Genomic DNA, 14625 nt, shown 5'->3' with positions numbered 1-14625 from the left:
ATCGTGTGGTGAGCTGTTGGATAGTGAGCACATGTACAAGACCCAAAACAAATGTAATGTTAATGATACAATTAAATATTTTATTTCTAAATTAAAATAAGACAAATGTCTTTAATCAGATGCTATGTAGACCTTGTAATTTAATGTCTGAGTATGCTAAATAAACTGTGAAAAGATACATTTGGTGTTATATAAAATAACAACACAAACACTCAAATCTGTATTTAAGTATCTATTGAAATTTACTTTAAGGCACATATAAATCCTGCCCCTTTTTGCATTTCTTTACAAAACTTTTAATTAAAAATGGATTGTTGGACCCAAGTGAAAGAAGAACAGCCAAGCGTGCATGAAACTCCTTCAATTCTGTTTAAAAAACATCCCAGGTGGCACCTCATGAAAACAGAAAGCCCAGAACTTGAAAAGTAATCTGGGCAACTTTGAAAAAACAAAAACATCAAATACTTGTGATTTGTTGAGTAAAAGGGGTTGGGGACTGGTGGGTGGGGTCTGATCAGGTTAAATGGTAAGCAAGCAAGCACCTGGGGATGCCGGCGAGGTAGGCGATGAGTCTGCGCAGATCCTCGTGCCGTATTCGGTCGTGGTTGGTTCGTGATGGGAATGTTAAAACCGGACCACCGCGCTTGTCCCTGCCCCCTGGAGAGAGAACAGAAAAATAAACATTATTATATGACATACGCTCATATGTTCGCTCATTTTACGCACACTGCGCAAGTGTGCAAACATACCAATAAACAAAATGTCTAAACTATTCTCCATAAACCTAATGCAGTTATCACAATAAAACCTGGTTGAGAAATGCCCAAAATCTTCAGAAATCTAATAAAATCCATATCTTGAATGTGCTGCAAGTTGCTTTGGATAAAATGACTGTAATGTATATTAAAGGGGGTGAGTAGGCAATCCTGTCCAGAAAAGTTTTGGTGGTTGGAAGACCCTGATCAAGGGTATACCTGACAGTCAGTTCGCAGTATCTTCCGGGGGCTTCCCGCTCGGTCTGTTCACTATTTTGTGCCGGAGGTTTCCACAGGAGATGGGTGTGAAAAATGGGAAAATCCTGGCCAAAACAGGGGGTGTTGACGGGCATGATTATAATCGGCTTTTCCACACAGGGAGCAACAACGGGAGTCAAGGATCTCAAAGATGATGCCATGGTAAAGTTGTGTTACATGTACATGTTATGATTCGATTTTGACGGGTTTTGATTATGTTGCTTATGTAGTTTAAAGACCTTTATGTATTACACCGTTACCCAGCGTCTAACGGGAACTATGCTGCAACTAATCCCATTTTAAAGCGGTTGTTTACGTTAGTGGTTTTCGCCATTATATACTTTGTCCTGTAACATGTTCTCACTGGTGAATAAGAGATGATTTAATTGGAATTGACCCAAAAGCTTCTGGTTTGGGCGTGTTTATGTGATTTGGAGGAGGCGTTGCTTTGGACCGCGATTCGCAAGGAGTTGTGAACTCATGATTTCAGTGCTAGCAGGCTAAAGTTAACATCTTACCAAATCATCTATTCTGCCTTTAACTGTAATTCAATATATCAAGCCACCCTTGCATCTACAAGACTAAAGTCTGTAGTCTAAAGTCTATAATGAGTCACAAACAGCCATAAGGAAACAAGCAGTCAAACATGTGTAATAAGATATTACACATTAGACAACAGTCACACAATGTGTACATTTATATACTTGGAAGACGCTTATCCAAAGCAACTTATAGTGCATTTGAGATATACCTTCCATTGCAGATATATTAATCCATATACTCAAACCCATGATGCTGGTACTGCTGCCACCATGCCTAACAAGTTATGCTATTTAGGAACACTTGACAGAATGCTGTCAATCATTACTAGGATACAGTGAACCTCACTCTATGAAATGTTAAATGAAAGTTTAGTTTAGCGATACACAAAAGTATACTGAATCGCAGCGTAGATGCTCTTTGTGAGTAACTGTGAGGTAACGGAGACTCATATTACATATTATTTGCTTTCAAAACCAGCCCTTGTAATAAATCAGAATGACTCAGCTCCTGTCACTTTTCAAGTGGTGAGACAAATAAGCTTTTTACTGTATGCCTGGGAAAATGTTCAGTCCATGAGTGCTGAGAAAAATGTCTCGACTTCACTTATATTAAGAGCTGAAGACTGCAGTAATTTACAACATAATTCTTCATTCAGATGAGTGTACTCACTTTACCTTGAGAAATATACATCCCTGTTTGTGTCATTGCAGGATATAGAAGCAGTTGAAAAAGGAAGGAATAGATGGGGATAGAATAACACAATAACCGTCGCAAGCCAGATCTAGAACTTTACATTCACTAATACACAACTGGACTGGTCAAGATTGCTTATAGATCTAATCACAATGAATCAATGATATAGGATATAGCCCTAAACCAAACGGATCCCACAGGCCCTAAAGGAAACGACAAATCAATGAGTTTCTTGGCAATGAGCTTCCTCTTCATAGTTTTCTACAGTTTATACATGTTGCGCAAAATAGCTCTTCTTAAGCACAACAACCCCAGCCCACGGCTAGAATATCCATGAGGATTTTCTAAAGCGAATGTGCTGGATCTCACTAACGGAGTGTGTATGTAATGGGATAATCCATCTTATCCTCTGGCTTTAAGGAGAAATAAAATTACTAAGCAACTTCATGCTTCACAGGTTTGTTTTAACATTTTAAAAGCATCGGCACTCCTATTAATTGATGCTTGTTATTGTATCATGGGACATGGGTATGACGGTTACTCATCCCAATATAGATGCAGTCTGTCTTTCTGATTCATTTCATAGAAAGTCTGGAAGTCCTTGAGCAGGAATGAAAAAGCAAAGCTTTTGGGCTTTTAGAGTCCTGCAAGGATGAGGCACAAACTTAAATCTAATGGGAGGTTACAAAAACAATCAGTTAAAGCTATTTAAGGTGGACGTTGTTGATTTAAAAAAGTGAATTGACTGGAAAGAAGGATTTCTGTGTATGCATTCAGTATTTTCTGAATAAACAAAGACATTCATGCTCCTCTACCTGCTGTTCTCTACTGCGAGTACTTAAGGATGCTCATTCTTGCTATTTATTATGCTGCCGTCCTGAGCAGCCATTTAATCATCCCATTAATTCTCACTCATGTGCTTGACAGCAGCACACAGGGGCTCAATGAATTTCGAAACGCAGGTAATGAGCCTCTTGCCGTACCTTTGCTGATTTATGTTCATGTCTTTTAATGTTTGTTAAAAAGGGCCGACATGCACATCTTTCAAAGTGTGTTTTTCAAGAGCGTCTTAAGTGACCTATGATAAATTATGGCACTCAAAAAGCCCACGGCAGCCCTGACAACACACCTGATAAGAAGGCCACTTTATCCTTTAGAATGGGCAAAACTTCCATCGCTTTCATCTCTTCATTTCGGCGAAATCCTGAAAAACAAAACAAGAGGGGAATAGAAGTTAGAAGACACGCAAGAATATCATAGAGGAGTAGCAGGTAGCATACAAACAGATTGAGCTGTAGTGGGCATGTGGCCAAAGTGAATTTGATTCCTTCTAGATTTGCGCCGATACTACATTTCTCCACTGATATCGATCTGCCGATGCGGATTCTGAAGATTAAATTAACTTTTCTTAACTTTCTAAATGTAATTTTTCATATAATGACTACCAATACTGAACATCAAACTGGTGCTGTTTTTTAACATTTTCTATATACAGAGTATACACATTCAATAGTGTGAAATTTGCTTAAATCAAACGATACTGACTCAGGGATCCAGACAAAAAATGGCCATTGGCTCCAATTGAGGAAACCTATTGTCACCTAACATGAACTTACATTTTTAAATGACGTACGTTTAGTTATCCTGTTGTGTGTACATCTTCCCTCTCATAGGTTTTGTTCACAAAGTTTTTTCAAGTTGTTTTTCGTCATAAGCAATTCTGCACTAAAATTTAATAAAAATCTGCAGAATTCCACGGAATAGTATGCGTTTACATTTGTCCACAAATATGAATATGTGTAAACGTTGATAGCAGATTTGGTTCTGCTCATTTAAAAAGAGGCAGTGAAGCTTTGTTATGGATTGATGCTAAAACGAATGTTTCAAATCTGAATACACAAGACCAAATTTGTATTCTGAATTTATTTAAACCATCAGAAAAGGTCCATGTCAAGACTAAACAATAAAATGCATAGGGTTTATATAATATATAGAGTTTAAAGAAAAAAAGGTGGTTGGGTTAATACGTTATTAGCCTGTGTTGATTTTTGTTTGTTCACAACACAATGCAAAGATCACGTCAAATAACTAAGGAATATATTTGGTCGCAAATTTGTGACCGTTTTAGTCACGCGGTCTGGAGCCCTGGATTATTGGCCGATATATCGTTGCATCCCTCATTTCAATTACTTTATCTTTGGTACTTAAACTCTAAAAGTGGGAAAAACACAAATAACTCTAATAAACAAATTAAAACCATATTAACATATATTAACATATGATAGAATATTTTTCATGTTTATATTTCTGTGATATTACTGAAAAGTAAAGCCAGTCTATACACAACTCAGTTGTTGTTGGCGTGTGTTCATATCGCCTCTAGGGTTGGACCTCTTTCAAGCGTTTTGCATGAGATCAGCAGCAACCTGGAAGAACCATCACTTCTGTTCAAGTGTTTGTTTTTATGATTCACAGGTTTGATGAGGTTATGCACTGGTTAGTCATGCATAACCAGCAGACCGTGCATCTGTCAGAGCAACAAAGATGGATATAGTCTTTAACATTCTACAAAACAACACAACTCAAGGTTTCTAGCATCAGTTTCCGTGACGGAAAGGTCTGGATGACTCTGGTATGGCACAGAGCTACGACTTTCACTACTGAGGCCTTATGGACATGGATGGCTCAGTTCAGACATGCCATCTAATTTCACTCCTACCCTCCCTCTATCCCAGTGCTGCAAATTGAGCATGAAATATAGGAGATTGAGCCCAATCCCTCCTACACACACAGCTGAGAGAGAGAGAGAGAGAGAGAGAGAGAGAGAGAGAGAGAGAGAGAGAGAGAGAGAGAGAGAGAGAGAGATAAGTCCTCCCTGTGGTGTCTCAGCGCCACTAGCTGTACATGTCATGAAACAAATGGGTAGCATAATCTAAATGAATCTTGCATTTTATAATAAATGATTATTAATATTAAGGACATACCCCAAATCCCCCAAAGGAACTTCTGATTTAGCTTTATTCCCAAAATAGAGTTTTTAAAAGGGCACACAATTCACACAAGCCACTTTTTCCGGGTGTAAATTGGGCTGTCTTCAAGGCTAATCATGTAATTTCATCACATTAAGATTTTGCTTATTTGCTCATCCACTTATTTTGTCACCAAAGACAGAAGACAACGTAATGACCCCCATCTCACATCCGAAGCTTCTCTCAACCGAAATGACCGCTTGCAATATTATCTTCCACCAAAATTAATCTCATTTCAAAGCCATTCCGCTGTCTCTTAAAGCCTTGCATGCAGGGTAACAGGATACTTTACAAACTTTTAGAATCCATCATTTCAACCACCAAACCACAATAACACAACAAACCACTTCACAAATAGAGACATTACAATTTGGAAAAATCTGTCATTCTAGTCCCTGAGCTGGAGGAGTTCAGAATGTGGTTGGGAATTCACAGTCTGTGGGAAAAAAGAATCTGCAGGAAAAAGAATATTGAATGATTGTTTATTGCTTTGAGGGAAAATAGGGTTTACGGGTATCGTTCTATTGTGACAAGTTGAAAAGGTTAGAAGTTAAAGTCAATTTATCAAATCTGAACATCTTGGAGGAAGAATTGGATGCATCTACACATCGGTAGGCTCCTCCAAGCCTAACCAGACTAATATTGAAGGGATAGTTCACCCAAAAAATAAAATCATTGCGATCATTTACTTAGTCATTTCAAACCTGTATGACTTACTTTCTTCAGTAGAACACAAAAGAATATGTTTTGAAGATTGTTGTAACCGAACAATTGCGGTACTCATTGACTGGCATTGGTTTTGGGTCCATAAAATAGAAGTGAATGTGATATTCTTCCAAATATATTTTTGTGTTCCATTTCAAGTAAATGATGAAAGAATTTTCAGGTTTGGGTGAACTATCCCTTTTGTTTAAGTGATAAAAATCCATAAAACAGCACACATATTGGTGCAATAGAGCATTGCTTCTCAGGCAGATAGATGGCAGCAGAGCAGCCAGGCTGATCAAAACTGAATTAATGTAGATTTTAAAACATTTAACCTAAAAAAAATTAAAAAAAACAAAAATATAGTAAATGATAACTAAACTCATTTGCCATGTCATGACAGGCAGCATATACACTTGATCAAAAACTCCTCATATACTTCCCTTCCCCCAGTTATACAGTTACACCACACCGTAAGCTGGACTGAAGCGCAGGTGAGATCAGAGGTCAAAGGTTCAATGAATGTGTGCCTGTGTGTAGCAACCACTAATCAAATCCCTCATGCCGCTGGCCACATTATTACACCCATTAATGAACCTACAGTCCTCCCAGCAGCCTCACAAGACAAATGAGTCCGTTCATCCCTTCATTTCCGAATCAGACCCGGTCCTGCTGAATGAACATGTGACAAATTAATCTTCATCACTGCCGCGGACGGTATTGACTAAGGCTTGCTAGCTGAAGAACATGTACCGCATGAAACTCGCCAGCAATATTTATCAGCAGTTTTTTGATCAATTTTTTCATTCAATCATTTGCATATCAGCTACAGCTTGAACAGGCTGATAAAACAAAGCAATCCGATGTGTAAATACATTGAATTGTATGCATAATTTTACCTGGGGGTAAATTAATTAATATACTTGATCATCCATTAGTTCTGTTGTTAAAAGAAGTACTGATTAATGTATAAAATATATATTTTGACATTTTTGTTACTCCTTGTCTGTATAATCTCTGCCTTAGCATATATTAAGCCCTGCTAGCGGGATATAGAGAGATATAGACTAGGCGTTTCCAGACATGTACCCTTTAACCTCACATAAGTCAGGTCAGAACACTTCAGCGCTGTTGACCTGGCTTTTCATTGGGGTGTAGCTTGTGTCTGAATCTCAGCAATTAGCCTACTAACCAGAGGTGCTCAGGAGACTGGTTGATCTCAAGGAGGTGACCCATGTGACCTGACCCGTCACCCTGCGGAACCGGGTTAGATTTCAAAACGAAGGCCACTGGTTGGAGGCTTAGATATGTGATGGGTGATCAGGGCAGACTGACTGGATATGGAGTGTGACCACAGTGGAGCTTTACACCGCGTTCTGACTAGACGGTAAAATGTCAAGTGATAAATCATTCTCATTAAAAGTGACATGAGATTTTTGTATTGTATTAACAAGGCGCAATGTATTTTTGACACATCAAGCTATGTTTTAGATCAAAACCGGCACAACAATTTAAGGTTACAGACTTTTTGTATTACAATGATAAATCTAAGACCTCACACGACTCATCGCGCCTGTCTGCTGACACTGTTTACATCCTAAAGCAAGTGAACAACAGGGAAACATGTAGTGCACAAGACTCAAGTGCACTTAGATGTCCGCACATCAGCTGACCTCTTTGCATACAATCAACAGCGTTCGTGAAGGGTAACGGGATAGTCTGTTAGCACGAACACAAAGCCTGTTTTTCTTACTGTAACGTGATCGTGGGTAGGAAGCACTTCCAACCTCTGTTCTCCACTGGAAAGCATAGACTGACTGGTAAGAGGGAAAATGCCACGTCGCCGTATGTGGAAAGCAAAACACGCTTAAAGTTCATGATACTGACGGAGACACACACGTGTGCAGTTCCGAACTGCATATAACCTAAAGTTTAAAAAAGCGAGCCAGAATACATAAAGCAACATCAGCATCTTTCTCTTTAGCACATATACACAACTATAAACTGTTAAATGTGGATGTTGCTCTCCATTCCCATTATCCTACACAAAGAGGAGAATTCTTGTGTCTTGACACTTTAAATAACCCATGTGTGGGGAGTTCATATTATCTTGTCTCATCATGTTTTTGAATCGGTTCGTGGCTCAACAATAAGACATCCAACTATGTCTGCCTGCACAGTTGTTTAGATTTTTACTTTTGCTACATTTTACTTTTGTGTCGACACACTCAACTCATGATTCAACACAATACACTATAACAGCTTATTGTGATCATAATTATGACTGTATCTATATTTTGAACTAATTTTGATGAAAGAAACTAGAATTCTAAATTAATACTATTTTTAACGCAAGATTAAACAAACAGATCTAAGATACACATTTAATATATAGCAATTTATTTCAAAGATTAAGGTTTTTCTTACACATACTCACAATTTTCGGAAAACCCATCTTTTAGTCAAAAGAGATAATGTTACTCTAGCCCCGGGCCCTATAGTCACCTTTTTGTTGTGCACTCCTGTTTGTCTATTTAAAGCACAGACCTGTTAGCTCTGCTGACGTCTGAGTGGATGTGTTCATATAGATTTTAGAGATATATATGATGTCATCCTTACCCCTGTGTTGTCTGCTCCTGCTCAAGGCTAAATCGAGCACAACCCCCATAGCGGTCCAGTGTCTCCATCACAGCAGAGAGAAATAGAGGCGAGTTGCACCCTGAAGACACAGAGCGTCTATTCCTGTCCGCTCTCCTCTCCACATCAGTCTGTCATTTCTTTTTTCTCCTCTTTCACAGACTGTCTGCATGTCTCACACATTTTCACTCCTTTGTTTCATTGCAACACATGGGGTCTGAGCTCTCGCTTCTGTTCTGTTTGTTTGCAAGATGTTAAATTAAACATGATATTTAATATGTCCCAACTGATCCATTGAACAACAGCGTGAAAGCTTTTACACAAATCGTTTAGCCCTGTGTAATGTCATGCGTTACATTTTCTATTATGAAATACAAAAAGAAAATGCAAAGTGCTTGCACTTAACCAGATCTAGGTAAGCAAACCTCGTCTTAAACAAAGTTTGTATTCTTTTCTTCTGGAAAACACGATATTGTGTGGTGTGCAAAGCTAATCACATGCCCAGTTTAAACTAATACACAGCCCTCACACACAGTTTCAAATGATAGAGAACAATGCCTACAGATGGTGGGATGTTATCAAACATTCCCACGAATAGCGTACAATTCTATACCTGGCAGTTGAATCACAGTGTTGCCCGTCTTTGCATACTGCCACCTGTGGTTGTCCAAAAGTGATGCCACATTGCCGTTCCACCAGCTGGAAGGCAAATCTCCATTTTCAACAGGACCACAATGAAGGTACATGAATACAACGTATGACACTCCCACTTCACTCCCCTACGAGTCTGTAGGGCTCCTGGATGGTCATATGAGCTCCTAAAAGCACCTCAATGTTCTGCAAAAACATTCCAGCGTGGTGTGACCGATGGTTTTGCTCTGCGTAAAGATAGCATTCTTGCTAAACTAAGCCGAGACCGGGCGGGCTGGCATAAGCTCCAGCTAACAGTTGCATCCCCTGGAAATAAAAGAGAAGGACTGTTGCTAATCTTAACACTGTACAAACAGAATGCGTTCAGCCTGAGCGGGGTGGATGTTACATCCTTACAATTTATTTGACCATTTTTTACAACACAAAGCCATTTCAAATACCGTATCTGTGATGTTTAAAAGGATGGTTCACCTAAAAATAAACATACTGTCATCACTTATTCACCCTCATGTTGTTCAAAAGCAGTATATGCCTCTTTCTTTTATGTAACGCAAAAGAAGATTTTTGAGAAATGTTTTGTGGCCATACAATGGAAGTAAATGGCTTTCAATACTTGCGTTCAGTTCAGTTAGAGCCCAGATGTATGTGTGGGTCAGGGAATAACATGACTCACGATGATCTGCTCACTTTAAAAACTGCAGTACAAAGTGATCTTCTGCTTCAGCAGATGGTTTGGAAAGGTTCAGAGCACGCTTACACACCGCACGTTAAAAGTAAATTAAAAGGTCAAACGTTGCCTGGTGTGTGGCCATGTTTTATCTCAGTGAAATCACTCATCCAGACCCAACACAGTCTGAACCTTTTCAAGCCACAACAACATGAGCTGCTTACATTTGCCAAATATGTGATGTTTGAACTGTGACCTATATCACTTTTCTGTCTAAACAAGAGAAAGAGAGACAGGGACATAAAGAGGACGACGTAAGGAAATGTTTGAGAATTTGGGAAGGAATGCGTGTCAAAGAAATTTTATATTTATCTCTTTATGAGATAACACACGTTTGACACATTCCAGGGGTGAAATGAATGTTCATCTCCTTAAGCCTTAAAGTCTGCATCTATAAACTAGCACCATTCAAAACGTACGCCAATACGATTTAAGGATTTTTGACATTCTGCACTTTGGCTTCTCATCAGATTATTCAAATCTCAATAATTTGCCATTCCTGTGTAAAATGACATCATGTTACACATTTCATAGCACTTCAGTGTTACTCTATGGACAGAAAACTAAAATTGACACTTAAGTGCAGAAGCTGCGTTTTGTTCAAGGGAGTACAGAAGACACAAAAAACAACTGCATGATAAAGGCAGATATTGCACAAGATTGTATAAAGGTGAAATGTTTGTTGTTACATGTTATGGCTTCTATGTAACACTGCATCTCTGTAAATAATCTATCACCTTTTAAAATTGTGTTTAAACCGACAACATAAATAAAAGATATCCACTGCCACAGACGCCGTCTACATTAATACAGTGTATTTACAGTCCATCCTGACCACACAGCCTCTCTGAACTTCTGTTGCCATGGAGACAGGCCTGTATTCTACATTCCTGGGATATTTTAGGGAAAGGAAGAGTGAGAATTCTTCAGATCTTCTGTGATGAATCATTTGCTCTAAGGAGAGGAGGTGAAGAGATATTGATCCATTCATCTGCCCTTCAAAACACCCTTGAATTGTAATTCAAGCCAAATAAAAAAAAATACAAAATACCTGTATGCAATAGGTTATTACCACTGCATATTATTATTATTACGACATCTCATTATTGGCAGTGAAGGCTAATAGAACACAACCACAGATTATTAGGATGATAACAATAGCCTAGCTGTCAGTAACTATTATCTGTATAAAGAGCATTTCAATTTTACACAAACTTAACATTTGATGAATGGCCTACGCCTCACCAAAATCTCAGATTAGGGTAGTGAAATGGGTTATGAACTTTGTTTTATGCTGGCATCATAGTTGGACGACAAGAAAATAATGAAATGAAGTGTGACACTCCGTAATAGACAAGAGAGAAGCATTAACAAAGAACGAAAACACAACAATCTGGTGACAGTGAGTTGACAGTGATGAATGCGGGTGTCACCATCGCCCTTCACTTTCCCGACACTGAGAGACCTTCAGATCACAAAGAAACTATTCGTAATCCATCATTCTCACTGAAATCTTCCTCAATCTATTGTTTCTCACGTTCTGTTAACTGCTCTGTGCTTTCCCTTTATATGTTCTGCAGAGTGTGTGAAGTGTGTTATTTCAAGACCACTAGTGTCACCAAACTGAATCAGGAAACAGATTCTTCAAACATTCCCACAAACTACTATTGGTGGGACAAACTGAACACCCACCCTAATGATGGTAAGCTTTTGACAACACTCAAATAAAACATTTTGATAGCACCACAATACTTAGGGGTGGAAGAAACCTGCATCTTTCTATACTCAAATTATCTTTCTATACTCAAATTAAACGTTTCTTCCCCTTATTGCTTCATTCACACGCACACGCTTACCAACTCACCAGACACGCGGGTATAAAAGGAGCACACATCAAATATATATGCAAATCATATAATTTCTAAAGGGAAAACATCTTTACATGTCAAATCCATCTGTTTTTCCATGCGAGTTCACAATGTCGGGGATCATTTGATGTTGCTCTCTCATCTGGCTGCTCCCTGCCAGCTCTCTGAGGTCAGGCCCCCTAATAACAGGGTACAGAAAACCAGAAGCTCACACAACACACACAACCCCTCAGAGAGAGATAGAGAGAGAGCAAAAACAGACTTGAACTATACAGTCAGTCATGATTCAAAACAAATGTCTCTAATAATTACATTTTACATGTGCGTCGATGGAAATATTACTAACTAGACAGTTTCCTTGCAACGTCCAGGTTGACATTACATGAAAACTAGAACCACAGTTTTGTTGCAAGTATTGAAAATGTCACACTTGGTTAATAGGGATGAAACGATTGACCTCGACCTGGTTGAAAATAGAGTTTAACATGATGTGACGATTTAAGTCTGTTGAGATGTAATATGAATCGCAATCCATGTTTTAAACAGCAGATGTTTACTACAAACTTCGAAAACATGGATATACTGATATTTCTTAAATGTAAAAAAATCAAAGAAAAGCACAGATTTGTTTATAATTCGCAGCTTAGTTTTGTAAATTGACAACATACATTTTTGCTTTACAAAACATTATGCGGCATTTAAGAAATAATAAGTGGGCAATTCTAATTATTCTCAACTTATTTTGTTAAAATAAACCGTATCGTGAGATCAGTATCGCAAATCGCATCATGAGCTGAGGGAATCATTACATCCCTATTAGTTAGAATACGATGTACCCTACAAGCTTTTTTTCTTGTCTTATCTTGAGAGCAGCACTCAGAAGGTACTGAATCTCAGTATCTTAAGTTCTTCAATCAATCTCATTCATAGTTCTTGACCTATGACATAACAGATCTGAGCTCCAGCCCTTCCTCTTCAGACCACCCCAGACACAAATCCCTCTATCAACCTATACGACCAGTCCTCCCCAAATCATCCATTAATGAAGTCTTTCAGTCCCCCTCATCCCTCAACTCCCCATGCATAATAAACGCCTCACACACGCCACCTCTAACCCAAATCTCGCAGTGTCCTATTTTAATCCTGTCCATGTGGTGCCCAATACCAAAAGAACTGGAAATCATTATGTCTTACAAACCGACTTTCCTCCGCAACAGCCTGATGCTCATATAAGGATCTGGGAGGGACAAATAGCAAAAGTATCTTTTAAACAACTTAAATTTGAAATAATAACGACACTGTGGAAAAGAAAATTCCCCATGAGCCAACATGACAGCATGTCACCAAACATTTCCAAGCCAGTCATAAAAAAGCAGGCCGACTGAAGACTCTTTCAGGCTGGCCATGTTTTCCGTTACTGAAATTCCTCAGAGTCCGTTGAGCAGGGCTAGCTGTTGACATCATGACCGTTACAATAAAAAAAAGAGATGAATAAAGACATTCTTAAAAGCACAACATGAGTGCCAACACTAAACCCTAATCCACAAACCAGTGAACCAACCTAAACAATGAAGTATTTTATGCTGTAATATTGCTTTTCCTAATTCAACAAAAGACAGAATTCACATGTAAATAAATGAACACAAACACAAAAAAAATAAGCACGCTGGCAACCACATAAAAAACTAAATGTAACATGCATTAAAGGATAGGTCCAAGCCAAATCAAGCGATTGGAACAGTACAGAGACAATATAGACTATTTTGTTATCACCAACAACATCTGGCAAACCTTTGCAACATCCATGTCACCTCCTACCAAAACCCCACAGCATCATGGCAGTGAACCACATGCATTACCTTCAAGACAAAGCAAAAATCTAGTTTGTTGTGTAGAAAGACAGGTATTCCTTCTATAGTCAGACTTATTCAGTCTGGTGTTCCACAAGCACAGCATTGTAAGTCTCATTCAGGCCTATCTTCTTTGGACAGGGGTCTCCTGTAACCGTGTGATATCTGAACAGCCTATGAACACATGTTTGTGAATCTGTCAGTCATGTGCTTTATGGGTACTGAGAGGGGCAAAGAGTCTTAGATGGGCTGGGTCATGATGTCTATTTAAAGAAATCACAGCTGCAGGACCCAGGCAATCTTTATGCATCTGAGTGTTTGTGATAGCCCATATTGCTACATTGATAACTGTCTGCGCTTTATTACTAAAACAACATGGGTCTGTCAGGTAACTGTGTTTTAGTAAAGTCTGATTCGCAGTCAAATCTCTATGGAATCCATTTTTGATTAAATATTTTCCTTTTTTAGGTTTATATATGTATGAGGTTAATGTTTAAAAACTGCCTGACGGAGAGAGGTGACACAAACTAGTAAACGGTTATCCAATTATCAAAGAGACAGGTCCTCCACCAGCCAATCATCAATGAATATTGTATGTGTGTGGTGTGCAAACGGTTTTGTTTTTACATTCCTTTGAAACAGCTGATATCTTTGTTGTTACTTCAGATAAACAAGGACCACAATTATAAACATGCACAGGCTATGTTCAGAACGGAATACTCATACGGCTTATGCAATATGTATATTGTGCGCCATATGTCATTTCGGTATACATTTCTCAGAATTTTCCAAACTTCATTTGTTATATGTAATCTACAGCTAACCACATAAAGGTACTCGACAAATATACGGTACATGGTTCCAATGGTGTGACATGGGAAAAAATCTGAAAACAAACTGTTAATAATA

General features: G+C 38.5%; 1 protein-coding gene across 2 annotated transcripts in view; it reads right to left on the bottom strand.

Moving 5' to 3' along the window:
* Positions 1-14625, bottom strand: part of trioa (trio Rho guanine nucleotide exchange factor a) — a 70439-nt gene that overhangs the window by 41899 nt on the left and 13915 nt on the right. For both annotated transcript variants that reach the window (XM_079484010.1, XM_079484011.1), the window contains exons 3-4: positions 3379-3453; positions 543-657 (exon numbers count right to left, since the gene is read on the bottom strand). In XM_079484010.1, coding sequence (XP_079340136.1) covers positions 543-657; positions 3379-3453 — 190 coding nt within the window. The remainder of the gene's footprint in view (positions 1-542; positions 658-3378; positions 3454-14625) is intronic.

Source organism: Barbatula barbatula, assembly GCF_947034865.1.
Source record: "Barbatula barbatula genome assembly, chromosome: 21".
NCBI lineage: Eukaryota > Metazoa > Chordata > Actinopteri > Cypriniformes > Nemacheilidae > Barbatula > Barbatula barbatula.
Note: the sequence above shows the minus strand (reverse complement) of the source record. Positions and strands in the feature narration are given on the sequence as shown.